A 15,349-nucleotide genomic window follows, 5' to 3' on the forward strand; every position below is an offset into this window, starting at 1 on the left:
TCAGCTTGACTTGGGTGCCCAGGAAAATGATGGAGCAGCTCATCCTGAGTACCATCACACACACATGTGGGACAACCAGATGCTCAGGCCCAGTCAGCATGGGTTTATGAAAGGCGGGTCCTGCTTGACAGACCTGATCTCTTTCTACAACAGAACGACCTGCTTATTGGATGAGGGAAAGGCTGTGGATGTTGTTTACCTTGACTTTAGTAAGGCCTTTGACAGTGTTTTCCACAGCATTCTCCTGGCAAACTGGCTGCTTGTGTCTTGGATGGGCACATGCTTTGCTGGGTAAAAAACTGGCTGGATGGCCAGGCCCAAAGAGTTGTGGTGAATGGAGTTAAATCCAGTTGGTAGCCGGTCACGAGTGGTGTCCCCCAGGGCTCGGTTTTGGGGCCACTCCTCTTTAACATCTTTATTGATGATCTGGACGAGGGGATCGAGTGCATCCTCAGTCAGTTTGCAGATGACACCCAGCTGGGTGGGAGTGTTGATCTGCTCGAGGGTAGGGAGGCTCTGCAGAGAGACCTGGACAGGCTGGAGCCATGGGCTGAGGCCAACTGGAGGAGTTTCAGTAAGGCCAAATGCCGGGGGCTGCCCTTGGGCCACAACAACCCCCAGCAGCGCTACAGGCTTGGGGAGGAATGTCTGGAGAGCTGCCAGTCAGAGAGGGACGTGGAGGTGCTGATTGACAGCTGGCTGAACAGGAGCCAGCAGTGTGCCCAGGTGGCCAAGAAGGCCAATGGCATCCTGGCTTGTGTCAGCAATAGCGTGGCCAGCAGGGACGGGGAAGGGATCTTACCCCTGTACTTGGCACTGGTGAGGCCGCACCTCGATTTCTGTGTTCAGTTTTGGGCCCCTCACTACAAAAAGGACATTGAATGACTTGAGTGTGTCCAGAGAAGGGCAACTAAGCTGGTGCATGGTCTGGAGCACAGGTCATACGGAAAGTGGCTGAGGGAACTGGGGGGGTTTAGTCTGGAGGAGGCTGAGGGGAGACCTCATCGCCCTCTACAGCTACCTGAAAGGAGGTTGCAGAGAGCTGGGGATGAGCGTCTTTAACCGAGTAACAAAGTGACAGGACAAGAGGTAATGGCCTCAAGTTGCACCAGTGCGGCGGGCGGAGGAAGCAAGCAGCTGATTCAATGTGAATGATAGAGCAAGCTTCCACTTTATTGAAAGAAATCACACCTTATATATGCACTCTACAATAATCATGCATACTACTCACAAATCTATTGGATACATGTAAAAAGCTACATTATAATATCCCAGCCCCTTGTGGCATTTCAGATATGTCACAACATCTTCCCTCTTCTGGCCTGCCTTTTTTTCTCAAGGTTGTTTTTTACCATCAAGGCCATTGTGTACCTCAGTTTCTCTCTGTTAACATAACAATCCTTTGTTAGCATAACTGTACCCTGGGTTTTTTCCTCTGTTTACCTCAGGTGGCTGCAATCAGCTCCTGCAAAGACCCATGGCCTTGCTCTCTGCAAGCCATTCTCCAACACACCAGGGAAGATTTATACTGGATATTAAGAAGTATTTCATTACAGAACAGGTTGTTGGGTGTTGGAATGGGCTGCCCAGGGAGGTGGTGGAGTCCCCATCCCTGGAGGTGTTTAAGAGTTGGGTCTACATAGTGCTTAGGGATATGGTGTAGTTGGGAACTGTTAGTGTTACGTTAATGGTTGGACTAGATGATCTTTGAGGTCTTTTCCAACCTAGACAATTCTGTTATTCTGTGACATCTTTGGCAAGTTTTGAATTGGTACATAGAGGATTATTATTTGGGTAAATCTTATGAAAATCAGTGGTAATACTGTCATTAATTTTATTGAGGAAAGGGTTATACTAATCGATTTCTCTGACAGTTTTTCCAGACTTTTTCTAAACCTGTGTAAAACTTTAGCATCCGTAATATACTGGGGCAAGGAACCCTATAGTTCAGTTCTAGATAGTCTGAAGAAATGCCTCCCTGTGTTTGTTTTGAATCTGTCACCTTTATTTGATGTCTTCTCATTCTTTTACAGGAACAGAGAAGCAATTGAACATAAATGTCAAATGGTTATCAACACAGAGTAATCAGACATGGACAACTATTGCACTGGAGACAAAAAAAAAAAAAAAAAAGAGATGAGGTGCAAAACCTTTTACTGTTGGAAGGAATGGCAGGTGTTAAATCCCTGACTGAAAAAGCCAGTAACACTTTGAAGCTAGAAGTGAATGCCACTCTAACTTGTGTGCCAGAAACATTGCCTTCTACTTGGCCCATTGTGTTTGATCCTGCAATAGCTAATTGAACGGCTGCTAAAAGGCATTTTTCCTACAAATGCTAGTCTGGATCCATGCTTCAAAACACAGAGTCAGACTTAAGTTGTAAGGTTGATCTGTATAAAAATTACAGGTCTGACATCTTCCTCTAAAATGGTGAAAGAAATTTTAGGAAAAGTAGAGATTATACCCATGAGTCTCTTCTAAATTTTCAATTATTTTCCAGCCACAAATGCCCTGATAATGATGAAATTATGTCTGATAAAAGTGATTAACCTGATATACACTTTAAAGTTTTGCCAAAGTGGGTATATCAGTTATGAATGTGAAATACGGCCCTGCTAAAGACATGCTTGTGGTGACACAAAAAGTGTAATTCCTCTCAAAGAGTTAGCATGAGCTATACCACCAAAATAAGTCTTTGGCACTCTATGAACATTCTGTAATCTCGTCCCTGCTTTGAGTCTCCCTCAGGAACTGCAAGAGAAAAATTTTTCTAGTGTAGGCATGGGCTTTTTTCTGTAAGAAGAGCTCTATGGAAGTCAACCGATACATAACAAATTCTTGACAAAATTCTGTGTCTTTTTCTTCCTCACAACATGAAGAAACATTGATTCTAGGATGATATTGTAAATTAGACAACCTGCCTGGAGGAAGCAGTGGTTTATTTTATTGTTTTTCTTCACCTTTTAACAGATATTTTGACTACTTTTCTCTAATTTCAAGCCTGTATTTTGATATGTATTAAAATCCCTGGTTACTTTTCCTTTGCTTTTTAATTATGCTTATAGGTGGCTACAGAGATATGATGTACCTGGCTAGCATGCTGAAATTGGTTCCGAATACCTCCTCTTCTTTGAGGCCAAAGTACAGGAGCAGGTGCAATTGAATCCACTGTAAATTGGGCTTTAAATTAATACCTACTAATTGAACTAAAGAGGCTATTCAGTCAGAGAAACCTTCAGAGAAATAATTTTAGACTTGAATTTAGCACACTTCTACTTACAAACTTAGTCCAAACTTGTGGGTGGAATGATTACCTGCAGGAATAACTCCTTGCAGATTTATAGTTTATAGGCCATTTGGCAGTTGTGTTTATCAATAAACTTGGTTTTCCATTCGTTCTTTATTTGTGATATTTATGAATTAAGCAACAATTTCATGCAGTTATCTGATTCTTTCTGAAAATGCCATGAAGGGGAGATTCGCTAATAGCCAAAATCAACACAGAGGTAGATTGAAGGTGATAATGAAGCAATTGCATGAAGCAACTGGCTGACTTTGCCTATAAGAATCGTACACTGGTGCATTTTAAAGATCAGTGGTATCTAACATATGTTAGAGAATCAACATTTGATTTGATTGCCACTTCCTGATACATGTAAAACCAATCTAATTTAACATAATATTTGCAGAGGTGATTTGAGACAATGGCTAAACTTACTGACTAGATACCACAAGGTGTTTCTTCAAGGTAATGAAAAACACCTTTTGTCAGATATGGTTAGTATTGCTGATTTTATAGACAATAAAAGATCTAGTTGCTCAGGCTGAACATACTGCAAGCAGATACCACAATTCTCTCAAGCATCACTTGCTATACCAGAAGACATTGAGAGCACAAGTTAACAACTCTTAGCAAGGAAAAAAAAAACCTGTGACACTGCAGTTACATACAGCCCTATCATTGTGCTGCCAAGGATGGTTCCACATCAAGAAGATACTTTGCCTCCAGGTGTGCCTAATCCAAAGTGTACTTTTGGGTGTCTCACACCTGAGTTTTCAGCATGTCCTTAGAGGAATGTAAATAAGCATGACTCCTCATCAAACATCAAAGAGCTCTCTCTTTTCCCTAAGGATTTGTGAAAAGGAGCTTTTTATTCTAATAAGACAGGAGTTTAAAGTGTGAGTGTAAGTACCTAAAACATATAAACAACAAAATCCTGTGCTGGCTTTATGGAGTAAAGCCCATGTCCCAAGTCATCTGGCACTGAAACCATTTCTTACTCTTCTTTTTTAACAGATGTAAAAAGAGAAAATTTACCTCACCACACTTTAAGTGCTCTAAGCTCTTCATATTAAACATGTTTTTAAATTGTCCAGCTCTTCGGTTCATCTTTAGCAACTCTGAAACACCTTAGCAGTCCAAGTCCTATTTTCAAATATGAACACAGGAGCATAATATGATCTTACAGATGTTTTGAGCATTGTCTAGGAACACAAAGAAGAAAATATTTTAAATTTTTCAAAAGTGACTAGGTACCTTCATAATTCTGTGCCACATGCAGATATTACTGCCCAAAGGTAACCTTTACTGGGAATTGGCGTACAACTGGCAGGTGTCACAACAAAGAGATTGTTTTTCATCTTCAGTACCTAAAAAACTACAACAATGTAGCCAAAAGTCAAATTTTGGCTCTCGGCACTTCAAATTTTCAGAAGCTGACTCTGTTTCTGGACACTGAAAAATAAAGTTCATCACCTGATTTCTAAATCAACAGTCACATCACTGCTTTGGAAACCGTGGCCTAATGATTACATGTCAGTATCAATTAGGACCAAGTGAACTTGTTTATATTTCATCTGAATCAACACAAGTTTTTACCATGAACTCAGTCTGAACAAAATTAGGCTAGAATTAACTTGATTAATTGGTTATCACCATTCTCTGCTATTCTTGTTATAACCAGAAAAGGAAAGGAAGAACAACTTATTCATGCTTGCTTTGATTTAAAAGCTATTTTTGGTCAGGGACTACTACCTTTTTTAAAATGTTTCTGGTGTCCAATACAATAAGAGACCACGATTCGGGCTGGGTAACATAAATGTTACTGAACCACTGTGTAACTGATAACTACCTTTATACTGAAATTAATATTAAATATATGATACTAGCCAGAATATACTGGATACCAGTTTACAGTCTATATAGTGGTGTTCTAAAATGTGAACACGTTATAATTAGTTATGATGTAATACTAAATTGAATTTGCTGGAAGTAACAAAATCACAAGTCTTGTGCTGTATTTTCTGCTTTGATAACAAAGAACTCAATCATGAAACATTGTTTCCCACAATATTTTTGTTTGCAAGCTGAGATTTTACAGTCTGGAAGGGTGAATAAATAAATGATAAAAAACCGTCTGGAGAGCAGCTCTATGGAAAAGGCCCTGGGGTCTTGGCAGACAGCAAGCTGTGCATGAGCCATCAGCGTGCCCTGGCAGCAAAGAGAGCTGGCAGCATCCTGGGATGTATCAATAAAAGCATGGCCTGTACATGGAGGGACGGGATTATTCCCAACTCAGTGCTTGTTAGACCACATCTGCAGTACTGAGTCCAGCTGCAGGATCCTCTCAATACAAGAAAGACAACAATAAAAGGAAACAAGTCCAGGGGAGGGTCACCAAGCTGGTCAGGGTCTGGATCATTTGACCTGTGAGCTGGGGCTGTAGGACTTGTTCAGCCCGAAGAGATAGCTTTTGGGGTCCTACCAGCAGCTCCTCAGGATCTCATGGGAGGGTAGGAAGAAGATGGAGCTGGAGCCTCCACATCGTGCATGTGAGGATGAGAATAGGCATAAACTGAAACCAGAAAGAATCAGACTGGATAGAAGGAAAACTGTCTCCTCCTTGGAGACAGTACAGCAGTGGAGCAGGTAGCCTACAGAGCTTGAACAGGCTCCATCCTTGGAAGTTTTCAAGACCAGACTGGATAAAGTGCTGAGCAACCTTGTCTGACCTCAGGGCTGGTCCAGCTTGAGCAGGATGTTGGAAAAAGGAGCTCCAAACATCCCTTTCAAGACAGTTATCCTGAGTTATCCTTTGTTTAACTGTATTTCATTAAGTGATGAAGTCTGTTATGAGAGGCATTCTTAGAACTTATCAACCTGTGATTATCAATGTTAAAATATGCTTAAAAGACTTCAGTGCTAAGGCTTGGTTTTCTTCCTGATCACATAGTTTCTGAAATAAAAATAACTTGCCTTAACAGAGAAAGTATATATTGCCCTAAAACCACATTGGATTGGACAGAAAAGGGACAGCTGAAAGATTTAGTATGATGGTTGGCAGCTGTAATGGCTCAGCTGGCACTATATAGATCTTTATTCCTATCAGGGAAATATCTTGATTAGAATAAGGTAATTCTATTACAGAATTTACAGAAAGACAGCAAACCACCAAAGAAATCAAAATTCAGTTGCTCACCACAGGAATATAAAGCACTGAGGCACTGCTTGTTTTCTCTAAGGTGAATACTGACATTTAAATATTTATGGAGGAAATATTTAAAGTTGTTTCCACAATTAACACAATCATCAAAGAATCTAGAAAAATATCATAGGTACAAAAGCATTAAAGTGCATGATATGGAATGTACAAATAATGACCAATCCTTGTTATTGGCCTAAAATAGTTCAGCTAAGCTCTTCTCAGGTATTTTAAAGATCAAAATAGATGAGACTATAGTAAAGAAATGAGCAAAACTAAATGCCTTTGAAGATAACAACAGCATATTTTGATTTAAAAAGCTCTTCCAAAGAAGTATAAAAGTAGGTCCATATTGATGGCTCATACTAATGCAGGTGGCACAAGAAAACAGAAGTTGGCTAAATATTTAAGAATTTGATGCAGAAGAGGTTCTGTTACTTCTCATATACTTCAGATGTACTTTATTATTACACAGTAATTTCATAGAATTTGTTTTAGCCTTCTAGAAAACACATTTTCCTGTTCAGCCATGGGACCTGAACGTTTTTGTCCTCCTTCAATGGTATAGTCTTCTTGACTGCTGGCTCCCCTTCAGAGTACATTCACACTAGTTGGCTCTACCCTTCACTTTTTAAGACTCAGGAAAGTAATATATGACAGACAATCATGAGGACTTTAAGGGGCCATCCTGCTTCCATTGCATTTAGCATGGTTTTAAGTGGACTTTCAGAGGAAAGCTGCAGTCACAGGATCTACTTTTTCCTCCAAAACTTAAAGAAGATGGCCACAGCACCTTAAGATCAAGGAGACTCTGGCTCCACATAGTGTTACGTGCATTTTAAAGTTTATGTTTATATCCACATGGATACAGTGAATATGGTGTGACTTTTAAAAGAGGAGTAATTTATTCAGAACAACAACTACAGTAGTGTGTGGTTAATAAGCCACTAGAAATCAAATAGCAAAAATCATGACATCAGCTATTTTGCTACCTTTGGAAAAAATAAAGAAAACCCAACAACTAGACATCATCAGGAATCTTAGCATGAAATGTAAACTTTTGGTATCTATTGGCATCACAAACCTTTTTTCTAGTAATGAAATAAATGACAGTGGAATAAAAATATATCTATTAGCATCTATTAGTGTTTGGCAGGCATTCATGCATATTCTGGCAGAGTTTCTGTTACTTTTTTAGTATGGCAGATTGAAGCACGAGGGCTCACCTGACATTTTTATTTAGAAAGCAAACACTCAGCTAAAACAAATTCTGTAACTGTTGCAACATCAGAAGAGAAAGATTACCTGTCCAGGAACTGGTCCTTCATACTATGGTCTCACAAAACCACTAATAAGACTGTTCTACTAAAACCAGATACAATACTTACAAAAAAGAAACAATAATTCATGTTGCCCAGTTTATTTTCGAATACTGGCTAGGGATATCGTAAAGCAGCCAGAAAACTAGAAAATGGGCCAATTAACTTGTATTTCTCTCCAGTTTATGTGTAAACCGATATGCGGCAGCCAGTCGGATTATATTTTTTAATGTTTGCTCTAGGTTCAAAATAAGTTATATATGGATGAACCTTTAATGACTTTATGAAAACAGAGCACCCCGTGGGGACTGCTCATATAAATAATTGATTTCTCTGGGTCTAGAGCACGTTTATAAAATCTAGTGGAGATTTTATTTTTTCCCCTTTTGATTAGAGCTACAGTTACATTAAATGAAATTAAAAGAGCTCTACCCAGTGTGCCAAGCAGTTGATCTTTTACGTGCCTTGTTTAATGACAGTGGACCTGTTGCTACTGGATTTTCAAGGTCCTCCCACTAGGACTTTGCACAGATGGGCCCAACCCACCTTGTTCTTACTCCATCACCTTCTGTTCTGCAGCTTATCATGGGGCCAAGCACCGAGTGTCCTCTGCTGCCTGACACAGAGTCTGTGAGAGGAAACACCCTGCCGTTAAAAGGTTCCTTCAACTGTCTGTGTATCTGTCCTCCTTGTGAAGCAAAGGCAACCAGGGAAATTAACACCAAAGGACACTGAGCCTGTATTTTATTAAATAGTATCTTTACCAGAAATCTAGAGGAGATACAGAAAGAAAATTAGTTTTGTTCACTACTAGGCCCATATTGTAATACTAACACTGGGGAGTTTTCAAATACTTTACATTGTCCAGAGATCCCATGAGGCTGCCGTCTTCAACTATGCTTGATATGTTATCCTCTTTGTTTGCTGATCACCAAAACAGAGATAAGAAATAGGCTATCAAATCTGTCTACTACATGTCAAAACCTGACACTTTTGTTTGTGCTGAAGTAGACTTCTCTAACCTACTAGTTAGAGAGAGTACTGAGATTTACCCAAAGAGGTTGTACACTTTTTCCATAATATATCTTTAACGCAAGAGGGAATGTTTTGGTAGAATCATGAAAGCTCTTACAAGCATGTTCACTTGCTATTCTGATAGGAAACTTTTACTGCTACAGATGAGTAGCGTCACTTGCTTTTTCGTATCAAGTAATGTGTTCTGTTTTTTAAATGATACAAGTTTGTACTTAATAACTAAAATTCAGTACTCAATGACTTTAAACCCCCTTATTTTATTTTTAGAGCAGCAATTCTCCTAAATGTGTGTTCAACCAAAACCACAGGGCAGTTGTTTTACATGCAGAGAAAAATATTTATTATAATACTGAAAATTATGGACCAGTGTGTTAATATTTATTTAATACTTATTTAGAGCTAGACTAAACCTTCTGGCCTGTTTATGTGATAGCACATAGTTTCATCACCTCAAGAGAAATAAACTATGCTAGTCCCTGAACAGATGTGGATGTTCATTCTACCTCTCCTGCTGACTCTGTTGTAGCAATGTTTCCAAGTCACAGAGTTCATTATTCCCTACAAATATTTGAGGACAAATTGGGAAATCATGAAGTAGGTCCACAAAGAGACTTAGGCAATACTTCTATTTTGGGAACAGTGTTCAAGAAACTGAATTAAGAACCTCAGAGTGGATTCATCGTACTGAATATTGGTATCTGTGTTAGGAACCATCTTGACTCTACAGTTAGTGGAGAGTTAACCAATACCATTCATGAAGTCTCATGTGTGATTCACATCAGTAAACCAAATGCTGACATATAGCCAGGTGAACCAAAGGTTCATATGCTACTTATTTTTAGACTATAAATGAAGCCAACACCACTAGGTCTGACCCAGACACCTTCATTATTGACAGGTGAGATGAGCTCTCCATCCCCCAAATTTCTTCATAGTTTGTGGACAGATTTCGAGTATAAAATTCACAACAGTCAGCAAGGTAAGTAAAGGCATGGAATACATAAATTACTCAAAAGAAAAACAGATGCATCTGAAAAAAGACTTGAAGCTGGCTGCTGGCCCGCATTCCTTATTTAGGTGCCAGTAGTCACAGCCCTGAGTCATCTTTTGGCTTGAGCCATCGTTTTCCCTGACTGTGCATGTTGCTTGATCTTAGCTTCTACCTCAAAAAAGTTATTTGAAAGATTTTTTTTTTCCACCATTGCCAGAAACATCAGTAATATTGAAATTTCTTAAAAATACATTTCTCAGAAATAGCTTATGCCATAGTACATCATTCGCAATGCCTTATCTCATGCAGCTTGAAGCAATAGTGTACACAGTTAGGCATGACTGATGTTCTGCTCAAAACACTGATCATTTATAGATTTTTGCCAAAGGGACTCTGCAATTGCAATTTTTACTGCACTTTCCACCATAAAAAGAACCTCAACCTGGTTATGTAACTCCTGAGTTATGAATTGACAAAAGTAGCAAAGTTTTCATATTACATTTGTTTTTTCTCTAAATCTAAAAATAGTGTGTGTGCAGTTTTTCAACTTTTTTTTTTTTTTTCTTAAGTACTCCATCTGCAAGTTTGTATTTAATGCAGTCAAAATTTACTGTGTGTTGGAAAATATATAAAATTGATAAAATATTTAATTTCAAGGATCAACATCTGCTATGAAGATAAAGAGTAATGTGTGAACTTCTAAGATGCTTAAACAGCTTGGTCCATTTAAGGATCTAAATATTTGGTTACCCGTAGGAAAAGCACTTGAAAGTATCAAAGTATCTGTAGTCTACAGAATAGAAAATCTAGTAAAAACAGGTTTTTATTTATGTATATAGAATTTCTGAACCAGAAACATTGAAATAACAGCCTTTCTACTTTCTTGTATTTCTCATTCCAGGCCCAGATGAAAACAAATAGTATTAAGTAGGAAAAAAGGAGCTACAAGAAATCATTACTTCAAGTTTTCAAAATAAGCAAAGATGTTTGAATAGCCATTTTGAGTGCATTTTAAACTCAATTTTAATACAGTGCTATGTAATCTTTCTTCTGACTGTGATATTATCATTGTTAGTAGTAAAATAAACAACTACTTTTGGTTCTGTAAAATTTTCTAATATATTTTAGTCTGTAATAATATAAACTACAAAGAGTTAGATTGTTGGTATTTCCAAATAAATATCAAAATCACTATTTTTTTTGTTCTCTTACAACAGGCATGCAAATATGCTATATTATTTTTTGAAGGTTTTCACACCTTACAGCTTTGTCATTCATGAGTCTTATTCAATGTCATTTATCTGGTGAAGTATAAGCAACAGTGATCAAACAACGGCTGGTTAAATCACAAAATATGAGACCTGAAGGTCTGAATCAAGATCCAAATGCATTTTAAAAACAATAGCACTAACTACCCCAAGAACAAATTGACTTCAGTCAATAGGTCTGATTTAAATAATCATCTCCCTAATGCATGCTTAATATTTAAAAAAACCCCATCACAACCTATTGAGCTTCTGAGCTGTAAAAGCCAAAACTGACTGAAAAGCATCTGCATTTCTATTCACAGTCTAGCCTGTGTTCACGTACATGGAAATGTCAGCAAACTGACTCCATATTGGCATGGAGTTCCACCTAGTATTTGTAATATTAAATATAATGCTGTCTACAAAACCCATAACACTGAAGTCTGGACAGGAAGAAGGAATAGAGAGACAGATTCATATGCATATGTACAGGTTATAGAATGTATGCAAAAAATAAATTTATTTCATATCATCACCACTGACATGATAGATAGTTTTGACGCTGAAGAAGTAAGCATAGAGCTTCCTGATTTTACAAGCCATCAGCTATGTCAAATATTTTTTGCAGCTCTCTTCCTCTAGTATAAAACTGGGGTCATTCCTGTGCCCTGAAGATTTTAAAATGATTTTTAGATAGTTATTAATCTTATATGGTATATAATTGCTAAAGATGTACAAAAACCTAAAGTTCCGTGGCTGCTTGACAAAGTATTTGAAATTAGCTGCAAATAGTAAGGCAAGTTATAATCACTTTGCATGTTTGAACATAATTTAAAGGATGTGGCCAAATACAAACTGCCTCACAAAAAGAAATATCAAATAATACCACCTGTGAAATCTATAAAGAAAATGCTTATTAGATATGGGTCACAGTTTGGGAATTATTTATGAACTTCAACAGCTAAAATAGCAACATCCTGACCAGACAGATCCATAGCTTTTACAGTACTGATTAGCACTGTGGCTTTTATCTCAAAAACTTTTTTTTTTTTTTTTTTTAACCTATTCCTCTCCCTTAATAAGTAAAAGAAATTAAATAATCCAAACCAGGACAATGTAAGAAAATGCCACCAACAAAAATCAGACATAAATTAGAATGACAAGTGACATTTAGACATTTTGAGGTATTTTTCAAGCTATATTTGAAATACAGTAGCAAACTATCAATTAAAATAAATGATGAAGAAACCAACAGGGATTCTGGAGATCTGTAGTGCTAAGAGTGGAGTGTTCGCTACTGTTTATCATAACAATGCACCCATTTGACAGGGTCTAGCAGACAATCACTAATAGATTTCACATACAAACACCAAAGTATGTATAGCGCTCAGAGAACATATAAAACAGAAAAGAATAGGAAAACAACCGTTCAATATTCTGAAAGTACTTAGTTATAATAAAAATTGTTCTCTCTAGTGAAATACTCCAGATAACTGAAATTTCCTGCCATGCTTAAAGACAGACAGTAAAGTTCACACTAGGTCATCAAACTCCACTGACTTGAACAAACCCATTGGCATCCATGTTTGTTAACCGAGACATCAAATAAATCAAAGTAGATTTTAACACCAGGTAACAAGTTAGTACCTAGAGGAAGACTGACATGTAAGGGACAGCTGCAATTCAACTGGGTACTTTGTAGGATAGTTTCAAACATCTTTATTAGTATCACCCAGAAGGCAGTACTGCTTTTCAGAAAGAGAAAATATCCTACTGAGGAAACAATGAATAACCTTTACACAGACATTTGTCAGATCTGTCATCCTACACATTTGAAACCACACAGCTGAAGCCTGTCTTTTATCACTTAGTTAAGTAACACTATATTCCATGAAACAAATACAAGGAAATGAGAAAACAAGTAAATATTTACTCACCAGCCTTCTCCTTCTCTGAAATAACTGGCATAGCCTGAAAGAAAAAAATAAATGATACCACTGTTAAAAAATAAGAATATTAGGGAAAACTTATAAAATCTAAGGTAGTTTTTATGTGTCCAGAAGGTCTGTAAAGAACTGAGGTCTCAACTGTGTTAAGCATTCAGGAGAGAAACATACAGTTCCCATTTATGTGTCTTATAATCTACTATGAAACTAACTACTGTTAAAAAAAAAAAAGACTAGGAGAGAAGGGAGTTAATAAAATATTCCAACGATTGTATTTTGAAATAATCATCCTAGAACACATGCCCACAAAATTCCACTAGGAAATTACTAAATAATTCTGAAGGAGTGAAGACAAAAACGGTGTGACTGAAGATGAGACTAAAATGCCAAATCTTTCTTCTGCAGAATTCATGTAAAGTTCTGCCATTGACTCTATATAGTTAGTCAAGCTCAAATGTATGTTGTTATATTACCTAACAATTTCTTACTTTCCATATAATTTTTCAGTGACAAGTAATAAAAGTGTTTTCATATTGGCTGTAATTGGTTTTGGACTTGAAAAATTTTTTTTTTTTTTAATTTTCTTTCATATTATGCTTTTCTTTCAGACTAATGCAGAACAACTTTCTGAGTGTATTTTTCCTGAAATAAGTGGGTTATAGATTGAATGACTAGCAAAATGGAATTTATATGGTACACATATAAACAGAATTAAAGAATGTGCAGATATGATAAAGGTAAGAAAGGTTGGATGAGAAACAGGAATGGGTATGCAATGTATGCAGAACTGCCACGTGAGTTAAGGTATCAATTTTACATCCCTTTCACTTGTGTCAGCCTAGCCTTTGTTCAGCAGATTTTCCTGCTGTAGATTTCACAGGGAAAAAAAAGATGGGAGTGGTGGACAGAAATCATAAAACAACCAGTTTCAGACTTCCTATAGAGGTCTCGAAATAGACTTTGAAAATTTCATTTCAGGATTTGATTTGTCTTACTATATAAAATAGTATTTTATAAAATTTCCTGGATGATGTTTTGTACAAATTTGAAATACAACATGTTTTAGACAATATATATTAATAAATACCTTACAGGTTGGTAACCGCCATAAGGATTGTTTTGTGATTCTTTCTGTTCCACCTGCACTCTGACTAGTTAAATATCTGTTGCTTGAGTCTGACATTCAAAAATCTTATACTGTCAGACTAATATTATTCAAAACAACAGCAGCCCCTTGCTTGAAAAGCATTTCCCTTGCTTTTTGCAAACACATTTTTATTCAGACAAAGCACCATTTTGCTCCAGTAATGCAAAAGCATTAATTCCATAGCCTAAAGGAAGTTTACATGCCCAAGAAACAATAAAATCACAGAATGAATTAAGGTATCAGTTACAAAGAAACAGAAAGTGTATCATGTATAGATTAAAAAAAAAAAAAAAGAAAAGATAGAATTTTGAAAACCAGTATATAATTTTCTTCTCTTTCCCAGACCTAAGTGGTTATACTGGCTAAGAAAAATAAGAAAATAAGAAAGAAACCCCCAGATTCACTACTATAATTTACCTGAGAAGGAAATCTGAAAGACAGAACTTTGTAAAGAGGAGAAGGTGAGAAACAAGTAAACAATCAGGGAAAGAAAAACAAACAGAAGAAAAAAACCCACTAGTGTAAATTGAATAGAAGGGTCAGGACAAAAGAAGGAGAGATGGACATAGGTTATTATGACATTTTAATGTTGACTTTTGTTACCCATAAAAAAATAAAAGGTGTGATGGATTCGTCTAAGAAAAGCTTAGAAGAAAACATTGAGATGACTGGAGATGTTACAACAAACAGTGTCAGCATTGAAATCATAAGCTGTGTCATGGAAAACAGACAACAGTTTGAGAGGGACAGCCTTTGTAAGGTCTAAAATACAAGGCCAAGATGAAAAGCTGTGATTCAGTGAACGGCAGGAAAGCAGTTACAGGACTCAATAGCAATATGATAGAGTGACAAGTATGGAAGGTAATTTCTCTGGTAGCTTTATGACAAACTTAAATGGACTTTAATCATGTTGTCTATACCTGCAGTGTAAATCACTGTCAGTGCCCTTGGCCTGAATGAACACTTCTGAATCAAGTCCCATCATCATTCATATCAGCATGCAGATTTTTTTCATACCAGCATATCAGATTTTAAAACAATGTTAATCTTGCCATTTGTAAATTCAGGTTATTTCCCAGAAATATATAATGTTTGTAGTTGATGATCACTAAAACATGTTGATTTACAACCAGACATACATTTAGTAAATCTGGAAGATGGTAGTCCTAAAGTTGTTAAGAG

General features: G+C 37.1%; 1 protein-coding gene across 2 annotated transcripts in view; it reads right to left on the reverse strand.

Annotated features, from left to right (window-relative positions):
- DLC1 (DLC1 Rho GTPase activating protein) overlaps nucleotides 1-15,349 on the reverse strand; it is a 236,918-nt gene that overhangs the window by 130,916 nt on the left and 90,653 nt on the right. For both annotated transcript variants that reach the window (XM_074904883.1, XM_074904882.1), the window contains exon 4: nucleotides 13,012-13,045. In XM_074904883.1, the coding sequence (XP_074760984.1) occupies nucleotides 13,012-13,045 (34 nt within the window). The remainder of the gene's footprint in view (nucleotides 1-13,011; nucleotides 13,046-15,349) is intronic.

The sequence above is a fragment of the Athene noctua genome, chromosome 4 (assembly GCF_965140245.1).
Source record: "Athene noctua chromosome 4, bAthNoc1.hap1.1, whole genome shotgun sequence".
Lineage (NCBI taxonomy): Eukaryota > Metazoa > Chordata > Aves > Strigiformes > Strigidae > Athene > Athene noctua.